This window comes from Schistosoma haematobium, chromosome 7 (genome assembly GCF_000699445.3).
Source record: "Schistosoma haematobium chromosome 7, whole genome shotgun sequence".
Taxonomy (NCBI): domain Eukaryota; kingdom Metazoa; phylum Platyhelminthes; class Trematoda; order Strigeidida; family Schistosomatidae; genus Schistosoma; species Schistosoma haematobium.
In genome coordinates, this window is record NC_067202.1 from 9,781,362 (window position 1) to 9,805,498 (window position 24,137).

At 37.3% G+C, this 24,137-nt stretch overlaps 1 protein-coding gene across 1 annotated transcript; it reads right to left on the reverse strand.

Annotated features, from left to right (window-relative positions):
* Window positions 1-222: 222 nt before the first annotated feature.
* Window positions 223-17,436, reverse strand: FZD1 (Frizzled-1). The gene is made up of 6 exons (XM_051217945.1): window positions 17,010-17,436; window positions 16,861-16,977; window positions 16,529-16,819; window positions 8,658-11,232; window positions 4,620-4,806; window positions 223-358 (listed from the first exon to the last, which is right to left on the reverse strand). Exons 1-4 carry the CDS (start codon window positions 17,391-17,393, stop codon window positions 9,931-9,933), a joined length of 2,094 nt encoding a protein of 697 aa, XP_051064379.1. The 5' UTR covers window positions 17,394-17,436; the 3' UTR covers window positions 223-358; window positions 4,620-4,806; window positions 8,658-9,930.
* Window positions 17,437-24,137: the final 6,701 nt, after the last annotated feature.

The window sequence follows — 24,137 nt, forward strand, 5'->3', positions numbered from 1 at the left end:
CCCTTAAAAGTTTATATGGTTTCGGATGTGGAATCTATCAGCCAACAACATAAACACAACATGTTTCCTTTATTTCATGAAACTAGTAATAACCGCTTTTTCTATATACAGATGAGAATTACAGATCAATAAGTAGTGTGGAAATACATTAATAAAACTATCAGTACATATATATATATATATATATATATATATATATATATATATAATGCAAAAATTAGACGGCACGCATTAGTTAAATTAGGCAGAAATTTTGTTTGATAACCTTTTATTCATCGTAAACAGAGGCTTTAAGAAACGTATTTCCAGCATGATGATTTGACCGAATAAGGTTATGTTCATTAATTGACAGTTAGTTCTAAAAAGAAAGACATCAGTAATATATATATTCAATGTGAAAATCACGATATTAATCAGCATAAATATAAGTGTAATAAGAATACAATACAAATATAACTCAAATAAAACCGCTGTTTAGCAACGTTTATCTCAAGATAATAGGTGATGATATTATTCTTAAAACTGAAAGATCAAGTTACCTTCTCATTTTAGTTTAAATCATATCGACACAACTTTGTCATGTCATTCAGATGAACCATATCCCAGTGCATAAGTCAGTATTTGAGATTTAAATCCATAAAAACTGTTGGTTTACGATTCGAGAGCACCCATAGTATGAACCTATAGCACAACAAGTGCACAATCATAGGGAATCACTTAACACTGGTTTTACAACTCTCAACAGTGTTCTGAACAAATTTTGAAAACTACTGTACTAGTTTTAATAATATTATTATTCAGAAGTATATTGCATCTGACATTATTGAGTGACTTTCAGAAAAAATAAGTAAGATTAATTGAAGGATTAGCCCCAACAAATTGTTACTCTATTATATTTATCTTATTTAATTCGAATTCGATTTAAGATGAATTGGCGTAGTTGGCTTCTAGACACATTACTGGTATAAGGGCAATTGATACCACTAGGTTGTTCAAAGCGAAAGTGGAGCTGAGTTTGAACCTATAGCTGGAAATCGGACGCCTTAACCAGTGATCTACAACTGTACTACTCTATTATGATCAATGGTAATAACATGAGTCGAATGCTAATGATAATACGGGTACGAATTTTATGCTATCACTATGTGCACCTACTAAACAAATATGTAATAACATTTCAACGATCCACAATAATACTGGTAGAATAAAATCTCCGCAAGAGCAATTTACGAAAACGACTAAAATTTACTCAATCACACAACATTCAAATCAGAAATATGTTGCGACAAATAGACATTATTGTTTTTCTTCTGACAACGTGACTCAATATGCTACAACACAATTACACAAGCACAAACTCTATGTGGAATAACCACAGCAAACAACCAGTATACAAAAACAGTTTACTTTTATAAAAGAAACCATATAGAAGTGAAATTATAAAAATAATGGTTTTACAAGATGAATACAGCGGAAAAAGAAGTGGAAACCCCTTGCAGTGGGGGACCTGGTAAAGTGTAGAGAACGGAACCAAATCGTAGCAGGGGGATCAGGGTCAGAGAGCCGACTCCGAAATGTGAAGGACCGTACATTATCACGGAGAAGCGTGGCGCGGTTTACACTATCCGGAAAAGATACAAACACAAGCGCGTAAATGCCAGTCAACTACAGAGATGGTTTCAAGTGCATCATGATGGTGAGTTACAAACAGCGGTACGACGATCAGATGAATTGCGAGAACAGCTTATGAAAATGAGAAGACGAGCGTGGTGCATGCTACTTATATTGACAGGTATACGTAGTACGTAACACCGGTCATAAGAGGAAGGCTTGTCAAAAGAAGGTTGAGAAGATTGAGCAGTTAACAAACATACACTACATGGATTCTCCACATCCATGTTATATAGAGCGTACAATTCGTCAAGTCTATGTTCGCATAGCAGAACACTATCCGACTTGGCTGAACAAAGGACAGGTAAGAGTAATTAGGAGTTCTATTCTCGCTCACTTGACGGATTCAGGACATCAAATTGACTTGAATAAAGCTTTTAAGGTTACCCATCATATTCCATCAAATTTACTACATGGTTTACGAGTTCTTCTGTTATCGGAATCCACATTCAAAAACCTAACCATTGCACATAAAATAAGTTTGTACAACCGCTCTTGATACCTTATCCATAGGTATAGAAGTAGGTTTGTGGCTGGACCTTGATGAAACCCTTTCCTTCAAAAATATTTAAACTTCTTACTATTAATTACTTCCACTTCTGTATTTTTACGTATTCTCAACATCTATCTCTTGATTCTTACAATAACTACTACAATACTGACCTTTCATTAAAATATTTTGTTAGTTCTTCCTTTTATCCATTATGCAATGTAACAACTGTATGATTTTTTGAATAATTAGTTTGGTGATTATCTACAAATTTTGACTTCATCAGTCACTCCTTTATAACCTAGACTGTTTTTATATGAACGTGTATCATTTACTTACTTATTCATGCTTTCAGCTTATTTCATTGCCTGAGTATAAATAATGAGTCACGCGTTATCAAATCTACTTAGTACGCCAGCGTTTTCCCATTCGCTCTGTTTCTCTTGTCTATATGCGGCGAAGTTTATAAAATACATGTATGCAAAAACCGTATTCATATTTGACTTATTCCGTTATTATACGATCAACTTGAGATCAGATGAATGGACCAAGATAGAATACTTCTAAGCTATCGACATGAATCAAACTCTTTTTGCACCATTGTGATAACTCCATAAAAAGTCCATATATATTTATGTACATAGCTCACAGTAATAGTCGCAGATTTTACAGTGTTTTCGTCTTCGGACATGTCCGAATCGAATAATATTACAGTAGGCATAGTACGTCGAGAGAGACGATGGCTTAATATAGGTAAAGCAAGAACCAGCAACTACATTTGATGCAGGTTTATGATCCCATTGTGTATAACGTCGAAGCCGCTGTCAACTAAATAAAGACAACTACACTGTGCAACCGATTATTCCGTCCTGAAACGTGAACTTTAAGAACAGAGAATATCTGTAGATTACTAGTATTTGATCAAAGATATCCTCACAGTATTGCTTAGGCATATTGGGACCTTCCAGTGGCCAGTGCTCAGATTAGACGGGGGTACTAGAGTAAAATAACAAATCGGTTGGTAAGATTGTAATTCGTCAATTAAAGTTAGGATGTATGCTCAAGAACCGCCTATCTTGACTTGAGATGTGTGCTGATGTAAGAATGCGTTGGAAGAATAACCAAGGAATTGTGTCGACCTATGAAGTTATTTACCGTTGAACTGAACTATTTTGGTGTCATATCGAAGAGTATTAGAGTTAGACTTCCATAAATACCTGTAGGTTTTTTACATTCCATTATGTAGAAGCTTTCATTGTTATTTAATGTGTTATAACGCTCGGTTTTCCAAGTCTACACGAATGGGACGTTAATATACCTTAGACAAATATCTACACTAGATTCCCTCCTAGTGTTTATTCGACAGGACGTCAACACAACTCAAATCGAGAACACGTGATTAGCCTGACTAGAACGTAAATATACTTCCACACCAAAAACCGACAGCAAGTCGACACAATCCAATAACAATCAATAATAATAGGGATAGGAGAATATATAACTCAACTAACGCCTGTTCGACTATCTGCAAGTCTGACTAAGCAAACAATTAATAATTATCATTCTCGCCCACATATCAACATGTCTTATTGTTCCATATTTGCAATCCACTAGTTAACCCTCAATCGCCCTAATCCCTTAATGGGTATGTTTCTAGGTGTTTTTTTCAATGCACTTTTATTATTTCTATTTTGCACTTTAAACTCTAATCATTTATTAATATTACCTTTTGCAAGTTTTCTTGACTATTATTCAGTCTATTATTATGACCTTTGTTGTTTTTCTTCATATCTGTCAATTGGACTATTATATGACCCTTAAATTTTGTTGTTCCTTACCCCTTGATCAGTACGTTAACCTCATTTGTTATTTATTGTCGAATCCATTTTTGTGATATAATCCATTCTATCCTTCTATAGACATACATTTTCCATATAACTATATATACGAATGTACAGCTTAAGTAAATGATTTCGTCGAAAAGAAAGAAAATTTTCTTCGCTGAATTCTCTTTTTCTTATTCAATGACACTATGGGTTATTTTAATTATCATATCATACTTTTTATTCCACGAACCCACTCTTTCTCAAATCTGATTGTTTATCCCGAATCTTCCTTACTACTTCGACTACTCTGTTACTTGACTTGGTGATATCATCTATCTTTGCTAACATAGTTCGGTATCTTGAACTTGTGCATATACATGTCAGGTTCTAAGTTGCTGATAACTGACGGCAAACAAAAGCTAAAAATAATTTTGTTAAAATTATCTGATATATAGTTTGTAAATGTTTCCATTAAATAGTTCATGAATTGAGGTCAGTAAATGTAAGTAATTCCCTAAGGAATAGGTGCATGGTTGCATTTGTGAATCTGATAGATACGTATACGTATGTGGACGAACATTTTTTATAAAAGTGTATTACATGAAAATGTTAAGAAATCTTATGCTGCTTACTTGCTTTTGTATGACTTTTGACGTGAAATCAAATGGAAAATTAAGTTAAAAAGTCAGTGCTGTGAATAATGTTAACGAATAAAGTGTAACCGGTGTGTAGTAGTATGACTTGTCAAGCAACCAAATATCTGAGCATTTCATCAGTTTGGTATGGATGATTGCCAATAATGCAAAATATTAAATGAACCTAAAAAGTTTAACGAAATATTTTTAGCAACTTCCAAATTACAAAGTAACTGACAGAATTATAAAATGCGAAAAATAAACGAAATAATTTCAAATCCCTAAAACAAAATACGTCAGATCCTCAGTAGTTTAAATTCAGATTTGTTAAGCACGATCCTACTTCATTAACATTTATTTGGCTAACGACAGTATGATTAGTGCTAACACGATGGATTTACTGTTAGTTCTAAGAACATAAATGTATGTGATAACTGTCCCGTTTAACTTCTTTTTCTTTTTATCTTGCCATACTAGAGATTAGAGATTCACACGTGATCAACAGTTTGGGTCGAAAAGTTTAGGTTTGGATATATGTATAAATCACCTTAATAAAAAATAGGTTTGCGAAATACTAGTCTAGATTACGCCTAGGTTTAACATAGTGTGCTTGGTATTTTCATCATGTAAAAGTAACTATGATATCTGTAAATATAGACTAATACCGACAGAAATGGAGAACCACAGGAGAAATAGTTCACCATCAAACATCCTCACTTTAAGTACCCACTTAGTGGGAGCACCAAGTGATGCAAAATAAAGACTATTTCGCATTTGTGCTGAAATGGTGCCAGCCATCAACTCACAAGGGTTAATCTGACTGTTTGTAAATGAAGTGATTAACATAGTCAAACGAATTCCTTGATATGATAAACCAAGATGACACTCCAAACAAGTTACACCATTTTTCACGAGAGCAGGAAGTGTGCCATAAACATTTACAATTTCCTGTTGAAGGTTCCTGAAATAACAGATGATTTGAAATACTTTTCTCTCTCATTCTCTGCTGTATACTGTTATATACTAGTGAAGATCACATTAGGAGTAACGTCTGGGACCAATTAATGGACTAATATTATTTATATATTCTTATGGTATAAATATTCAGTGACTAGATCATGTATATCTATATTCCCCTTGTTATAAGCTTTATTTTGATCTATACATTATTATTGTATGATTCACTGTTTTTAAGCTATGTTCAGTTTATTGACTACTGCCTGACACGCTCACAGCCACTTTTTGGCTTTAGTGTGTAAAAATGTTATTTCCTACTTTATGGTGCGTTGCGGTCTGTTTGGTTGGTATATAAACCCAGTATGTTTGAAATATATGGTAGATGGTATTAGTGTTCTGGACTCAAATGGACGAGCTAGGCGAACATACGGCGAATAAGGGCGCTAGGTTGCTCATACCGGTTGGACGTCATTGATTTGACGCAGTGCTAAGATTATATAAGTCGTATTTTGATTGGTGGACAAATCACGTGATAACTAGCCGGACATAAAGTCACAACATCTACTATGCTTATACAATATCATAATAAAACTGGTTTGGATGATCGACTTTATAATAACACTAGATTGGATATTCGGACGGTACACAGTACAGAGACTAAGGCACGCTGTATTAAATACATGATTTACGACCAAGAATAGAGAACCGGTGAAACGCTAGATAGAACTTCATCCCACATAATTACAAGCAGTCACTCAGAGTTCGCAGAAATTAGTAAGCGGAAAGAAAATCACATATTTAATAGTCAGTAAGTTGGGTGGTTGTTTGTCAATACTCAATGACCAATCACATTTACTTTCACTACAATACAGCTTTTCTTTTAAAAAAACTCAGTCACAATGATGTCTGTGTACTGTTCATCAATTTCCATGATATAAAGCTAGAACTGTATCAACATTATGCACATGACAAACTGAGCAGAAAAATAATTATCATCCTTAACAAGGAACTAACAAATACACTTATGGTTCGTTTTAGGATGTAAGTGAAATCTACGTCGTTCTGATGTACAAAAAGCACATATCAGAGACTTCCAGTAATGATCTAAAATGCATGGTCAAAGTTTAACCTGTTAAGTCTAGAAATGTGACGCTTTAAATTAGTTAGGTTGCAATTTTTACACGAACTACTGCACTGTTCCAAAATCCATAGATTCCAATTGATTCGCCAATGTATCATGCTTCATGTTATTTTAGATAATCACTTAAAACATAGGAAATAAGCATTGTCTACACCATTCAGAAATGTAAATGTATTTGACTGAAAGGCTTAAAAATAAATGTCTGAAGTTCAGGAGCGAGTAGCTTCCCCTAGTTCCAAAACGTTTTCTGTAGACCATTTATGAAAACCTCAAAAAACCTGTAATGGTTGTTCTGATTGATTTTTAATGGCTAACAAGACCACCTAATTAGTACTGAAGACTAGTATTCAATTGGGATCACAGCATTTAGTGTGTGTAGCAAGGGTAATTATTTTAACTACGCTTTACAAGAAATTACAGATACCCATTTACTGACTCATTATCTATCAAAGGAAAAAGGCATTCAAATCACATAAAAACACCAGTAGCATGATTAATAAAAGTGACATTAAGACATTTGTACAAGCAAAAACGCACAAAAGAATATTTTTCGGAGATTAGTCTTTTACATAACTAATAAGTGTATGCATGAATATATAAATGTATAAGTAATGAATAGAAAACAATCTTTCTTTTTTCCCATCTATTCTTATCCAGAGGAAGTACTTCAATCCTGTCGATATACCTCAATTTCCTCGAATCCAGTCGATGAAGTTTCTAGGTGACAGCGAGATGAGGCGTTCAGCGACTACTCGTTTCCGTAATTGATTACATTATTGTCACCTTTTCCTTACTTACAGCTACTTTGTGGATCATTTAGCCATACTTTGTTTGAACACGCTCCCAACCGATCGTTGTAACTGTTATTCGGAACGACCATGGGAAAGCCAATTTCAAATGAATGTATCGGTAAAGCCACTTGACCAAAACTCTTGGCAAGCGTGTTGCTAGGGATGAACCTTAAATATTAACTAGTAAGGACCTTTGTCAGTAAGTATTGATTAGGTAATACATCGTTAGGACTGATGTAGTTAAATAAAACCATGTAAAACTTTCCCGCTTCTCTTGATTTCGATTATGCTTTCTCATACGTATCGACGGGATTTTTCATTTGGGTATTTGGATGCAAACCTGGCGGGCGTTTGTCAGATTAGGTGATTGAAATGAATGTGACGTGAACCGTGACCGACTGTTCGCTATAACTTCAGTTGATAGATAGCATTGACAAGAATCCTCAGTACATTACTAAACGATCTTGCTAGTTGATATCAGGACAAGATAGGGAAATCCCGGATAATTTGAAAATGTTTCGCTGAAGATTAAAGAGTGGGCACCGCTTGTCAACCAACCGAAACCGCGACTATTTTGGCCACGAAAACGGCACTAACAGGATTCGTATGTTCACTCTGCAAAGCTACCAATTCATGACGAAACGATTTATTAACAGATTATGTGTTTAGCTGTTTTTTCCTAGGTGAAAATTTCAGGAACAGATTTCACATAATGAACAATGAAATCAGTAAACGACTTAAGAGTGAATACGTCACTGTATCATGTGTTCTTCAAATACCATAATAGTTGATCATGACACTTAGTCATAACAACAATAGAATGGTTGTTACATTTCAGTAGCAGATGAAAGTGGCTAGGAAACTTACTAATTTTCCAAACGTTAAATTGCTGCGCAATATTTATCCGTTTTATTTGATGAGTGAACACGCTGTGTAACGGTAATTAATGTTTTTGAAGGAAACGTTTAGTTTTACTTGAAAATTTTCAGTCTTGAATGTATAAACAAATTGAACAGCTTGATAATAAGAAACTCAATTAGAATGGGTATATATACTTCACAAGATCAATTGGCCATACAAAAAAGTAGTCAAAATTTATCAGTCAATTATAACAGTAAACAGTGAGAATTTAAATAGAAAACTTACATGTCATATTATCCCACCATATTAAATGTAATCGGATGCCGGAAATATTTAATTGAATGCTCAGTCTGTTAACATATTCGTCTTAGGTTATAAGCGACACGAGGTTAATCTACCTTAGAAAATACGCAACTAAGAACAATATTTCTACAACAAAATTGACAAAAAAAACTAAGCATTTAAAAAAGAGCGTTAAAAATTGTTTATTTAACGGCTAGTCGGGTTATGTGTTGAAAGCATTTGCGAAAAGAACAATGGGGTGAAGTGTAAACACTTTTTTGTTTGATGGAAGCATCAAACAATAAACAAGAAGTGGTGATCAGACGCAAACAAGAAAATAAAACAAGTGAGGAAGATGAAAAAAATAAAAGCCAAGTAAACAAAGGATTATTGAAAAACCGGAAGATGGCATTTATAAAAAACTACATTCTACAACAAAATATAATATTATCAAGCAAAAGTAGAGATCATTAAAAAGTGAGCTGTGGTTGACTCCATTATTCAAATTTCTGGAAATTCCACTCGATAATTGCTTTAGGTTAATTAAACAAAAACTTTCAAATAACACATACATCAACCTATACATATAGGTTGGATTAAAAGTAATTATAAAACAACAATTTAAAGAAATTCCAGTATGTATGCAATTTTGCAAATACAAAATAAGGGTGAGAAAACCAGATATCTACCGTAGCTTCATACTGTAATGGTATTTTATTTTACCGTCTTTCACAAAGTGTATATTTGTACATAAAATGAAGAGGGCAGATGCAAACGCGTTCTTGTAATAAATAAATAAATAAATAAATTATATATATATATATATATACTGAAAGTAAAGAAAACAGGTATAAAGAAAAACAAAACATGTAAATGCATATCCTACAATTTACATTAATCACAATACACAGAAAACAAATGAAATCGGATGATTAGTTTGCTTTATCATACTAGTTACCATATAGAAAAGCACAGAGAAAGATAATAAGCCATACAAGGCTACTACTTGTTATAAAGAAACTAGACATCATGATAGATGACTAACTTCACATGTTGTAAAGCGAGGTATAGATGGAAGAATTAAATGGAACAAATGATTAAAATTCCTTACGAGTGTAATATTCATAAGGGTAAATTAGTGAGTCATATGATACCAAGTAAATTTACAGGCAAGATAATAATAACAATTGTAAATATTGGTAGGACTTGTGATGGAAGATATATATTCTCTTGGAAAAGAGGTACACTGATCATAAATATTAACCACACATCATAACTACAGTAAGCCTAGACCAGAATTAGTAGGCACAACACTCTGTGCATTTGTATTTATCATACCAGTTTGTAGGCCAGCATTAATCTGAACTGAATTTGGACTAGCAGCTAACCAGTTAGGTTGGGCAGCATAACTCACGGGAGTTGACGAAATATCTGGTGGTGCAGTTACTCCAGATGGTGCACCTCTTGATGCCCATCCACTAGTAGTTGTTGTTGTATCCTGACTGAAAATATACGGTTGTACTGGGTGAGATGATTGTATTGTACGTGTTAATAAGGGAACAGAACCAGGATTTGATGTTACACCAGTTGGTAGAGCATTCGACTGAACACCTCGTCTAGCTACGACAAGACCGGAACGCGTACTTGAAGCAGTTAGATCGATATTTTTGTTATCACAACAACTACGACGACGGAAAACTCGTGCGAAGAAACGTTTCCATGATACAAGTGTTTTTCCACTCCATATCCAAACACCACTTGTTATACCAACAATCAATGTCATAAGATATTTAATCATAAATAACTCGAATTCGGGTTTTTCTAATGCAGATATTTTGGCAAATATATTTTGACTAACAGAAATATCGGAATTGTCTGATCGGGATGAACTACCGGCTTCAACCAGTCGTTTGAAATGTCCAGGACATATAGAATCGGCTAGTTGATTAGGATCCACTTTACGACATACTTCAGTTGTATACCATGTAAGCATCCATTTTTCAGACATTCTAGATTCATGTAAATAACAGGCGATTACTACTAGTGCTGGTACAATGTACAGTAAACTAAATACACCAATTCGCATAATTAATTTCTCTAAGTCATCAGTTTTTGAACCTCCAGTTTTAATGATTGTACGAATTCTAAATAATGATACAAAACCAGCAAACAGGAAACAAGTTCCAATCAGAAGATACAAACATAATGGGGCAATTAAAAATGCTCTCAGTATAACTGGATCTGTTAATCCGGTAAAGCATACACCAGACAGTGGATCGCCGTCAACCTTTCCCAAAGCTAATATTCCAATTGTTTTAGCAGCTGGAATAGCCCATGCAGCAAAGTGTAAATACTGTGCATTACGTGATATAGCTTCATGTGCCCAATGACATTTAGCAGCTAGATACCAAGTGATTGTTAAAACCACCCACCAAATAGAACTAGCCATAGAAAAGAAGTAAAGCAACATGAATAAAATGATGCATCCTTCAAACTTTGTTCCCTGAGTAACGAGTCGCGGCATTTCAATTTGACCACTGAGAGATTGTGGTGCTGGAAAAGGCCCAGAGCAAGCGACCTAGCAGAGTAAAATAATTACAGACATAGTTTAAGCACAAAATCTTTACACAGTGGTAGATTATACTTACGACGAGTTTTTTAAAAGTTGATAACAGAGAGTTCGTTATACAAATAGTTTTAATCCACTTGGATGATTACTGAAGGTCACATCTCAACAATCCTGAATTATTTGCATGTTAAACAGTGAGAACCATCCATCAAAAAATTTGAAATGTATGTCTTTTAACAAAAACATAATCTGACAATATAACATTACCTCAGTAAAATACAGAATTCCTAATATATATATATCAATGGTAACTTTCCGTTGTCATTACGTATATGTAGTACAGTGGCATAAATAGTTAATTGTCAACCATTGAGTTTTTGGTTTGTAATCTCTCCCCTATTATTAACCTATGTAATTCGCTTGGCGAGTACATGTTTATGCATTCGGTTTTTAGCCACATTCATTTGGAAGCTAGTGGTGTTGCGAATCGGTTACCCAAAGTTAGAAGCTGGGATCCAAACTTGTCACCTAGCAGCCAGACTTCGATAGGTCTAACCGATTAACTACGATTTTACTGTATATACGTCTGTCTGGACAGCTCCGAGTTTCACTAGCCCTCAAACAAAAATAACAAATATGATTCATAGCTTCTAGTATATAAAAGTATACAAAGTGGCTGTTACATTACTTTCCTTGTTATACTTCAGGTGTTAGTTGTTATACTGATAATAGACGCTTAACGACAATATTGAATTGTAGTAAAATTGTGGCACGACCGTAGCTGTTACCTTGACGTGATCAGGCTTGCCTATTGTGATGACCCAAACGAGCTATATTGGCTGGAACATATGTTCCTGTAGGTCTTACCATGCCAGGAAGGCCGATTGGAGAACGGTAAGACTAAAAGCAGCAACTCAAGGTCTGAGAGCGAAGTCGTGCTCCTGCCTGTGGAGGGGCGGGACAGTAGTAAGGTGTTTACCTCGGGTAACCAGTATCTGCAGCAATGCTGCCTTCTCACAAGGAAGGGCGGGGTTAGAAAATGTCGACCCTAAAAATGTCACACCTCACCTTACCTCACGGATTTCCGTCTCCAGCGATAAGGCCTTTTGAAGAACGGAGCTAACACGTTAAAAACCTCCCACAAAAAGGCCGTGCGTGACCGGCCTCAAGCAGTTGTCCCTTGCGCTCTGCGGTCACGCTTCCAAGTCGTTAAGACCAGCACTAATCCAACTTCCTTTTCAGGTTCCTCAAGAAATACCCTTTCACGGTGTGGGCAGCCGGAAAGTGATATCACCCCTCATACTGTAACATCGCACGAGAACAAATTGGTCACATTTAAATCCTTCCTACACCTTTTAATAACTCATATCTCCACGACCAACCCTTATCACGTCCCTCTATCACCTCGCACCGCTAGTGCGAACGATTCGAGTACACGGAACGTTAGTCCTGGTCTCCTGAAACTACGCTCTAAACTACACGTAGAAGCTTTTACCGTCCGAACACTGCCAAATAGGACAGCAAACTTCCTTAGCTAGGACTTTAGAATATCGCGTCATCGATGTGTACTGCGTCTCTGAAACGCGCATACAGGATCCGAGTGGTGTCATTCATTTGACCTCACCATATCGATTCACGCTTCGTGTATCTGGAAGCCCGAATGCTGCTTCCCGTGACCTCGCCGGTGTAGGTACAGAATCGAGTCTTAGGGCGGAACTAGCTCTCTTAGAGTGGATCCAAGTAGAGAGTCAATTGTGCACTGTCCGACTAGACGGAACAGTAAGAATCCGGAAAGATAGGGACACTCGTCGTTGCCTCTGCCTATTCTCCCACTGACTGCAGCGCAGAGGATGTAAAAGATGAGTTTTACAGAAAGCTCTCCGACCTTCTCCGAAAGGCTAGGCGCTCGGATGTAGTAATAATGGCCGGTGACTTTAATGCTCAAGTAGGTAAACTAAGCGATAGGGAGACACCTGGGTGGATCTTATAGCATCGTGGCTCAAAGAACAGATAATGGCGACCGTCTAGTGCACCTATGCTCAGATAACCGCCTCTTTCTTGTAAACACTAACTTTAAGCATAAGGAAAAACATCTTTTAACATGGCGACCCCCTAATTCGTCCCAATGTTGGACCCAAATAGATTACATCGCTATCAACCACCGATGGAGGGGCTCGATAGAAGACAGTCACTCATTCTGGAGCACATGCTTAGATTTAGATCATGCTCTAGTGTGAGCGCGTATTTGTCTGAGTCCTACTGGACGTAGGGAAGACGCTGCAAGGAGGCATCTTGGGGTCCTACTTAATGATAGTCAAGCTAAGAGTATATTTCAGGAACAACTAGGAAAACAGTTAGGCAGCTATGTAAGTGATGCCCATCCCGAGACAGCGTGGAATGACATCCGAAAAGCTGTGGAAACAGCAGTGATATCTGCTAGTACAATAAACCATAAGGTTAGGGGGAAACACTGAGTCTCAGCAGCATTTACCGCACTGATAGATGCTCGAAAACTAATTCCATCTGGCTCTGAACATAACGAAGAGAGGAGTCAGCTTAAGCGCCTACGCAATGGTCGCAAACAGTGGTGGGTAGCGAAAGCAGGAGATGGAAAAGGCAGCGGCAATAGGCAACAGCAGACAACTGTTCCGATTTGTCAAGGAAGCCAGTATTGGGAACCCAACTGTTAGTGAAACTATCTTAGAAAAAGATGGACATATTATTCATTCTCAATCCAGGAGATTGGATCGATGGGCAGAACACTTTAGAGATCAGTTCAACTGGCCTTCAGTCACACTTCGGTTTCCCACGATCTACAGTCAACCTGAATGGCAGGCTGATGTGATTTCTCCAAGTCTTTACGAAGTTGAAAAAACTATAGGAAATCTGAAGCGAGGGAGAGCAGCAGGCCTTGACAGGTTTACCCCTGAGATTTTTAGATGGCAGTCCAGCATTAGCAGCGAAATAGAATCTAGGAACTGGACGTCATCCCATCTGACTGGTCTCCATCTTTGATCGTGCCATTCTATAGAGGACATAAGTCCTCTTGTGACAATCACAGAGGAATCAGTTTGACTAATATAGCGCCTAAAATACTAGCTTCGACAATACTTCGACGAGTAACTTAAAACCGTGAAGAACAGACTAGGGAAAATCAAGCTGGTTTACGAACTGGACGTGGCTGTATAGATCAGATTATTTATTTTACTTTATTTAAACATATAAACATTGATGCAAAGAGGCACCAAATAGATATGCGCCACATAAATCATTCGATTTGTGTGAGGGCTATGATACTTCCCGGGTGCCCAGACCGAAGCACGATCAGATACTCACACTACGTCAGGTCCTAGAACATAGACACACATTTAGACGTCCCACAATAGTAGTATCTCTCGACCTTAAGGCGGCATTTTACTCTGTTGATCGTGAGGTTCTATAGCAGTGTTCGTCACTGAAAGGAGTACCAAAGAAGTACATTAACCTTAAACAGGATCTCTACTCGAACACAACTGGCCGAGTGAGAGCTTATGGCGAACTGTCATCATAATTGATTACCTCAAGTGGTGTTCGTCAGGGCTGTCCACTCGCTCCATTGTTGTTTAACTTAATCGTTGACGTGTTTTTAGAAATAACACCTCATCTCAATTTCCAGGCGTTGAACTTTTACCGGCAGATTTACTTGTTGACTTAGAATGTGCCAATGACATAGTTCTATTTGGTGAAGACGTCGATAAAATCCAGAATCTTCTGGCCACCGTAAGCAATAATGAAAGAATATTCGGGATGCGATTCTCCCTCACGAAACGCAAGATGTTGCTTCAGGATTGGGTTGCATCGGCATCTGAACTAATGATAAGGAGTGAAGTAGTGAAACATGACCGGTAAAAGTGGAGGATATTTGTAGGTTGCTAGCACTCGATCATAGGTATCTTCGAAGCATTGTTCGCATATCCTGGGACTACCCGGTAAGTAATGAAGTTGTTAGGAGACGGGAATCAGGTAAGGATGACAAATCAATTGAAGTTGTGAAGCTTCATCAGTTGAGATGGCCAGGACATGTGTTATGTATACCCAACCACCGATGTTTTATGATGTGGGAGTAGGTTGGAAAAAAGCTATAGGCGGCCAGACCAAAACATGGCACAAATCCATGAAGTCACTGACAAGTGGACTGAGCCATGTGGGTAGGTGTAGACTACCTGGTTGGGATCCGCGAGACGATGGCAACCGATGGTTAGAGACCTTAATTGACATGGCTCAAAATCGTATGCAATGGCGCAGGTACATCCACTTTCTTTCCTCCCAAATCCTAATCTTTGGAATTCATGTCCCTTTTTTCTCTTTCCAAATCTACTTCACTGGATTATATTCCTTGAATAACATCTTCAAAACCTAATCTTTTCGATCATTGCTTATACTTTTACTACCTCTACCACCATGGGATTTGGACCGACAATTGTATCTCTGTGCCAAAGTGATATGGTAACTTGAACTGATGTACGTACATACGAAGTTCTACGTTGTTGCCGACTGACTGTAGATAGCTTGTTGCTGAAACTCATAACCTGAACTCAGTTTCGCACTTCAAAAGGATTGAATAATAGTTTTCCAGTGAAATGAACTTTTAAGGTTAGTATGTTGAGATTAAAAGTTGGATTCGTAGGATGTAAAGTTAAGAGTTGGGATCTAGCTGGATTATATTATTGTGAGTTTCATCGATATCTAGCGCTACTAAATTCACCAATGGTGTTAAAATCCCTAATTCACTGTAATTTTATCGCTTTCCCACATTTTAGAGCTCCTATACGAAAGCTAGATTCTGATTAGTTGTTCTTCATTGGGTAGTCTCAAGAGCGTGCCGAAAATCGCACTCACTTTATTTCGAAACCACCCCAAAAATATTTTTCAACTATATTTAGTCAGGCGACGTGATTCAGACGCTTTTCGACGTAATATAGTAGGACTGGGATTGGTCCATACGCCATTTGTTCCTTCAGGATCCCGCAGTCCATATGCATCAGTGGTTTGAGATCAGGGTTTTTCAAATCCCCAGTTGGATCCTCCATATCCAAGGACATTAGGAATAGAGGACATTCATAGGTAACTAGTATTCGACCAGGTTCTAGGTTGTGACGGACTAACTAATGGAGTAATGCCACAACTTAATGATTCAAATAGATCATTAGTATGGGAATGATGTTATAATGATTTGAATAAATATATTCCTCTAGCCACTGAAGCATCTATCACAAAAATTATACTGTCTTAGTGCACAAACTAAACAATAGGATTTTTGACTTACACCATCATTTAAAATAAAACCTGCAACGTATGTCAGAGCCACCATCAGGTAACAAGCTGACAAGAATATTATCGGTCTCTCGGGGTACTGAAATCGAGGCATATCAATGAGGAAGGTGAGAACTGTAAATGACGTGGACGCTGCACACAAGAAACTCCAGAGACCGATCCACAAGCGAGAAAATTTCCTGGAAGACGAATCGCCAAAAAGGAAATCACCGCAAGGAATTCCACAGTCTTGAATGATTTGATTCCTGCTCATTCTTATCCGGAATTCGAAACTCGGAGGAACCTAGAACGTTAGTGCATATTAAGGAATCCTGTACAACCTACTCTCATATGAACAGGGCACACGAACGAAGGTTCCTTAGAAACCCGTTTTTCTGTCTTATTTTCAGCTATACACAACGAATCTTCTGGGAAACGATCGCAATTCATTATTTCTGGCCACTAGGGAAAAATAACATACGAATGAGAACCACCTCAAAGTGAAAACCCCGCATAAGTGGTTCACAGTCCTTACGGTTTTGTTCACACAAAGATCGACAAGGAGGTAACGGTTTTTTCATTCCAGTGCAGACAGGGAAAAATAATGAGCACAAAAACAATTTTAAGGAAGAACTGCAAGTAGTTCGAACTAATGGTGTATATTGACCGATTTCCTGGGCGGCATCATCTTGAGTAGCGTGCCCCATATCATTTGGGAATATAGTGATGTTGTATGGTAGATCCTGGCAAGCCTTTATACGTATAGGTTCACATTTAGGTGTTTCAGCGTATGGATCTTCCAAACCTCGCTGTATATAGCAGTTAGAGTGAGAGAAAATATGAACGACGATGAAGAAAGCCTTCAAACACAAGCACATTTGGACCCACAATGGCGCCTAAATATTTATTTGATTAACGCTCCATTGGTATGGTTATTGACTCTAGAAAACACAAAGCAAAGGAGTATGAAGTAAGGAGTTATCCACATACTACTCGTCAAATAGTGCCAGTCGTTCCTCAGACTTCACGAAATACTCCCGAAATCAAGCCACTATCGGTTACACGGCTTACACGAGACATTGCTACCAAACTCAAAAATCATCCAAGGCTCCTTCGTGTAGCGTCCACTGTTACTAATGACATGAAGGATGTTCTGTTGGCCAGTAACTTGCTGAAATCAGGAGGGAATGTGAACACAGTTTGATCTATCATATCCTGAGCTCAATTTCATCAGGAACACTCGCGAAACGTTCTTTCGCGGAACAATTGTCATTGTTCAAGATGTTCTAAATAATACGAACCATGATGATTCCGTCTACGGTATTCAAGCTTTATAACTCATGCGGCTATCCTTGAAGACTAAGGGTATGTTGATCCGACAAACGGTACGATTAACTGTCAATAAAAGGAATCCTAAACCTTCTCCTCCTCCCAAATACCCACTGGTACCCCCAAAGCGTCTCTTTCCAAGTGAAATCAATATGTAACAGGACAACTCAAATGATGAAAGGATTAAGCATCAAAGGAAACTTGAACTGACTTTTTTACCTGTGAACTTTCAAGAACAGGACAAAATGTAAAATAGATATGAATAACCTGCTCGGAAAACCCTTTTCAGGCAGGCATTCTGTTCATTTACGTAAGGCTCATTCAGACAAACAGAAAAAGGGAGCTCACGAGTTTCAAATTGAAAGCGTTGACCGCCTTAATGCAAACTCTGTGAGTTTTTACAACTTCGCCCAACCAGATGGATGGGTTGTGTGAACTAAGTACCACCAATAATACTTATATGATAGAAATCTATGAAACATGGGCATCTCAAATTACGGAGCAGGAGCTGGCAGTACCTAGAATGTCTTTGTTTCGCAAAGACAAAAAGAGGAATGGGACGGAGCAGCCCGGTACCTTCGATCTTGCTTGGTAGCTCATCAAGTGTACACTCAAGAGTCTATCAATCTAAATGAATCTGTATGGCGCTTAGTGAAACTATCTGACATCCCGTAATGTCTGGTTGGAATCATTTACAGAAAGCCCATTTCTGACACCGATGATCTTGGTGACACACTCAGGAAATTGCTCTATAGCTGTTCAAAGAAGCGCAAAATGCAGCTGTAGGAAGGGAGTGTTACGGAATCAGAATCATGAAAGCGTTCTTCAAAACATAGAAGGAGTGAATCACGATGGATGTTATCCAATGTTATGCACCTACCAATCACAGCAACGACGATAACAAAGATCAGTATTATGGTCGACTACAATCAATCATAGCGAAGTGCTCAAGAAATGACCTCACCACCCCGATGGGAGATCTAAACGCCAAAGTCGGAAAGATGAACACCGGGTATGAAGATATCATGGGACGACATGGATTGGATGAAACGAAGAAAAGGGTTGATTTGTAAACCCATACGAAACAACAAATCGGTTATGAATGGCACAATATTGCCACAAAAACGCATACACATAGCTGCATGAATCTCACCGGACCACACCACAAAGAACCAGATAGACCACCTTTGTATGAACAGAAAAATTCAGAGGACAATGGTAGTGAAAACTGGAAGACAAGCTGAAATAGCTCCAGATCACACCCTAATTGTGGCCAAGATGAAACTGTAGTGGCACTCGATCGTAACCACGATCCTCAAAGCTGAACACGAGACAACTGAAAAACTAGACATTCAATTTTTAACACGGAGGAAAACCCAACGATGGAGAAGGCAGGAAGAATGAATTCGAAATTTAGTTTATCGGATGGTATGGCTTAGCCTTGCAGGCGTGGTCATTCTTGTGTGTTGTCTTATCTTTTTATTCATATTAAATCTATTGTTTTATCTTCAGCCTAACTGTGTTCTCCATCATGTATTGGTGATCGTACGATACGATGAGCCAGTGTAGACAATGATGCGACTTCCACGTAAGATCTTATAGATTAGGGAGTTACATCATGACAAATCTACAATTTTAGGATTAGGTCTATTCTTAGAGCAGTGCCAATAACGAGGTAGACCATTATTCTACAGAACTAAAGCCGAAGAAGCCTGGAGTAACAGCACTACAAAAGTTTAATGCAACCCTTCTTTGAGATACTGACAGGCTCAACGGCTTCAAGATAACTCTCAACAACAGGTTCAAAGCCTTATAGGGTCTACTGAAAGAAGAAACTACCATGGAGGACAACTGAAAAAGTATCAAAGAAGCACTAGCATCAACGTGTCAGCAGGTTCTGGGCCTCAACAAAAACCACCACAAAGAATTTAGGGATCAGTTCTATTATCAATGCAGAACTAATAACGAACTAGACCATAATTCTACATAAGTTAATTCGAATACATTCATCGCCGGTCGACCCTGTTGACTGAACTGAGGCTTGTTGGAATATCTTCATATTTCACTGTTCTTTATCCTTGTAATTCAGCTGGCACCACAGACCAATTTTCTCTTTTGTTGATTCCGTTGGTGAACTTTCTCTAAACTATGAGCGAATGTACCAGAACCATGAAGAGGTGTGGCTTAATATAAAACCGTGATACTGCCTGGGTACTGCAGTATCACGGCGACAATGAACCCAGCTACTAAACAAATCACATTCAAATTCTGAGTCTCTGGTTTTAACGAGCGACGATCATTCGTTTTTGTGCGGCTTCATCCTAGTATTAATTCGTAACACGGGCAGTTTGGGACACCTCTTTCTCCTATGAAATTTTTACCTACTAGTCTTATTATTAGTAGGATGTCAGGCAGGGGTGTGATGCTGATTACTTAACTGAAAGTGCAGTTGTGGCGTTTCAGTTGAGCAATCTATGTTGTACATGTTACTCTGAGACCCCGTACTTGGTGCCTTTTTAAGATTTTTTATAGTCCTGTTGCTAGAACCGGGGATTTTTCCACTTACTAGTAACCTTTGGATTTAAACTCTTACCTCTACCAGTCGTATTTGAAGTTGCGGTGTGAGTGCTGGTGACATTTCTATTTATGTGCACTCTACTCGATAAACCATAAAGTATAATCTGATAATCTGAGGAGGAATCTTGCAAGAGGAAAGTTGCGAGAGAGGAATATAACAAAGATGAGTAAATATAATCTCCACGAGAAAATAACCTGAAAGGCACATGAAACTACAACGCTACCTTTGACTGTCCTGGAAAGCGACTTCGAGTGGATCCATTAACCAGTCCGCAAAATCTATGTTTGCCAGAGAGAGACCAGTCGATAGAGACAGGCCTACCGCAGAGTTTCAATATTTGTATGGCTATACTTGTCAGATTTGCTGTTGTGGCTGTCTGCCAGCAAATCAAAGATGCAGTTCATATGGTTGAAAGCGTTTAAATATAACATTTTGGCGGTGGGAAAGTGAACATTTCCGGTTGATAGTGAGGGGTCAACAGGGTCACGTTGGACTCCAAGAACGCATAAACTGTAGCCCTTGACCTGAATGAGGATCGATAAACTCTTCGATCTCCAGTGACCTGAATAATTGATGATTTGGCTTAGACCCAGTGACTAGCCCTACGTCAATAAAGTCGCTGAATAGGCTAGATTAAGACTTCAGATCTCCGTCAAAAGTAATCGTGATTAATACATCAAAGTTAGAGACCCATTTATCCGGAAATATGGGAGCAATATTGACGGCTGAAATGTAGATTGTATGACATAGAACCTGACACCTGACAAAAACTGTCAATTGGGGGAAATATATAAATTGCACCATAAGACAACTTGACTATGATCCAGTACGCCCTTTGGGACCGAAGTAATTTTACGTCGATTTTCGGGAGAAATGTCGCAACCTAGACAAAAGAGCTCAATACTGTGGCGTGTATTTAACTCGAAATATTGCATGATCAACATCGGTTTTTTCAGTCGCGACATTTCCTTTTACTGGAATCAAAGCATCTACATCTAGCCATGAGACAATATTAGCGACACGATCTACTTTCCCTTTGAAATATTCAACATTTTTTTGAAACTTTGAGGCTTAGTCTTACATGCAAGTTTCTTTGAGAGAGCAATTATCACTACCAGCAAAAAAGTGATAGTCAAAAGTTTGTGATATATTACAATTAATAAGTCTCTTTCATGGAGTCAGTGATGCAAACATTTCATTGCATTGTCGCCTCTGAACGGCTTCTAGTTTCTTTGAGAAAGAGATCAACAGATCTATTTCATTACTCACATGTTGTTGTAATATCACGACTGTTGCCACTAATGATGAGTTGGTGCACAAGACTTGTGCTGCTCCAGAAAATGGACTCAAGTGCGTCAGTTTTGTTGTTTAAGCCACAAATGATTTGACTGACAACTAGGCATCCTTTGTCTCAGCAACAGCGTCGTAAATGTCTGATAATTCTTTTTTATTGCGTCATTTGAAAGCTATAGAACCAGCGAATGAGAGACGTAGCGTCGATAATAATGATTAATTCCTTGAAGATGACTAAGCCTGCTTGCTGAATCAGGTTCAGGAAATATTTGAATAGCCTCAATTTTAGCCTCGAGGGTTTCTAAATCGTGTGTTCTCATACTGCAGAGCCGAAGCTCAAGGTTTCCAACATAAGATATGCATTTCGTTGGTTTGATAATCACTCCATACTTTTGAATTTATGGCGTCCAGAATTACTATACAATAACATGATTCAGACATGAAGGGTTTGGAAGATATATTTTTGGAAATCCATCGATGTATCGAGAAGCTTCAGATCTTGGCTGGCTAATATCTTCAGGTGATGAGTAGCACGGTGTGCTTATTCGTGCTCTACAGTTGTGGCGTGATTGAGCGCCTTCGAATAGGGTGTGTTCAGTAAAACTAATGAGGTCAGCATCAGAGTCAAAGTCTTACAGAATCGTTTATTTTGAGGATTTGTCTATCACATCAGCTCACTCCCTCTTAGTGGTTAGCGGTGACTCGAAGACGTGACTAGCCAGGAGTTTAATCACAGCGACCTCACGGTTGGTAAACATTATTCTAATTGTGTAATAAGAAGCCGAAGATTATCAGAACTATGCGGTATATTATATATATATATAAGAAAAAGAGAATTCAGCGAAGAAAATGTTTCTTTTCGTTTATAGAGTTATATGGAAAATGTTTGTCTATAAAAGGATAGAAAGGATTGTTTCACAAAAAATGGATTCGACAATGCGACAATATACGAATGTACAGCTTAAGTAAATAATTTCGTCGAAAACAGAATTTTCTTCGCTGAATTCTATTTTTCATATTAAATGACACAATGGATTATTTTATCTATATATATATATATATTGAGTTTCTATAATATTCTTTTATTAAAACTGGCATTATTTAATGATGTGAATTTATTACTCTGTATTGGTTGATTAAGTAATACCAAACACGTCTTCTGAACAGATTTGATAAAGTGAACGAATAATAATAATAATGAATATATATATTTATATAACGAGTGACCAATAACCGTTTCTGCTTATAGCCGGTTTATTGGGATTACCAGTCTCTTCAAGATTAACCAAAGGCTTTTCAAGTAAGGAATAGACAGTATACGTTCATGTCATCCTCCCGATTCTCGACAATTAACCAACATAATTATACAGAAAAATATAAAACATTTGCATTCATTATAAAGTTTAAAATCTCATTTCGCTCCGGAAAACAAAAGTAATATTCATAAAATATCATGACATTTAATCGAGTCGTTTGTTTGTGACCTTAGTCATTATCTTACATACCTAGATAACCTTATTATTAGAGACGTTCATGGCGTCTTTTATTGTCTTGAATTTCTATAATATACTTTTTTAAACTGACATTATTTAATGATATGAATTGTCTAGGAATCTTTGTTTGCGTATTTGAATTTATTTGATATTTCTTTACTTTACTTTTTGAAAAGAAAAAGTAGATAGCAATATAGTACAACATGACATTTGATGTAGATCAACTCATACTTATGATCATGAATTAAATGAAGAGAAGTGAGGAAAAAGAACTCATACAACATTCAAAGAAACAATCTAATTAGTTAAGCGCGTAAAATAACTTACAAGTCGTGAAGGTTTGTCTTTTTCTGTACAAGTACTTAATTTCTGTATGCCCTATTTGTGGGTTGTATTCGTCACAGATCAATATCTACCGAGATATCATCGAGAACCAAGGAGAACTGATCAGTTACTTTGTTCAACTACAGATCTCCTCAGAAATGCACACCCAGGACCTTACCAAGACCGAACACAGGACCTTCAGATCTTGTGGTAAATAAGTAACTATTAGAACCACCGGGTCGATGTTCAACTGCAAAATTCAAACTTCAGTCAACTGATACTCTAGTGCATCGACAACAACTGTTTCACTCACAACCTATATGAAATCTACCAATCATGAAACTTTACTGAAACTCGTTGAAATTATTTCATCGAACTGTTAGGAAATGCGCAAAGAAAACTTCAAACAAACTAATCGAAATTCTTATAATAGGATTAGTTTGGTATGAAAAGAAACCTTATAGTTTAGCATGAACGCTCTTATTGAAAATTTAGTTTTTCCAAAAGTACACTTTTAAATTCATACCAGAGACCAGAACTTGGCAGTATGGTTGAAATCGTTTCAAACAAAATCTCTATGCTATCGTTTATAAATAATCATAACT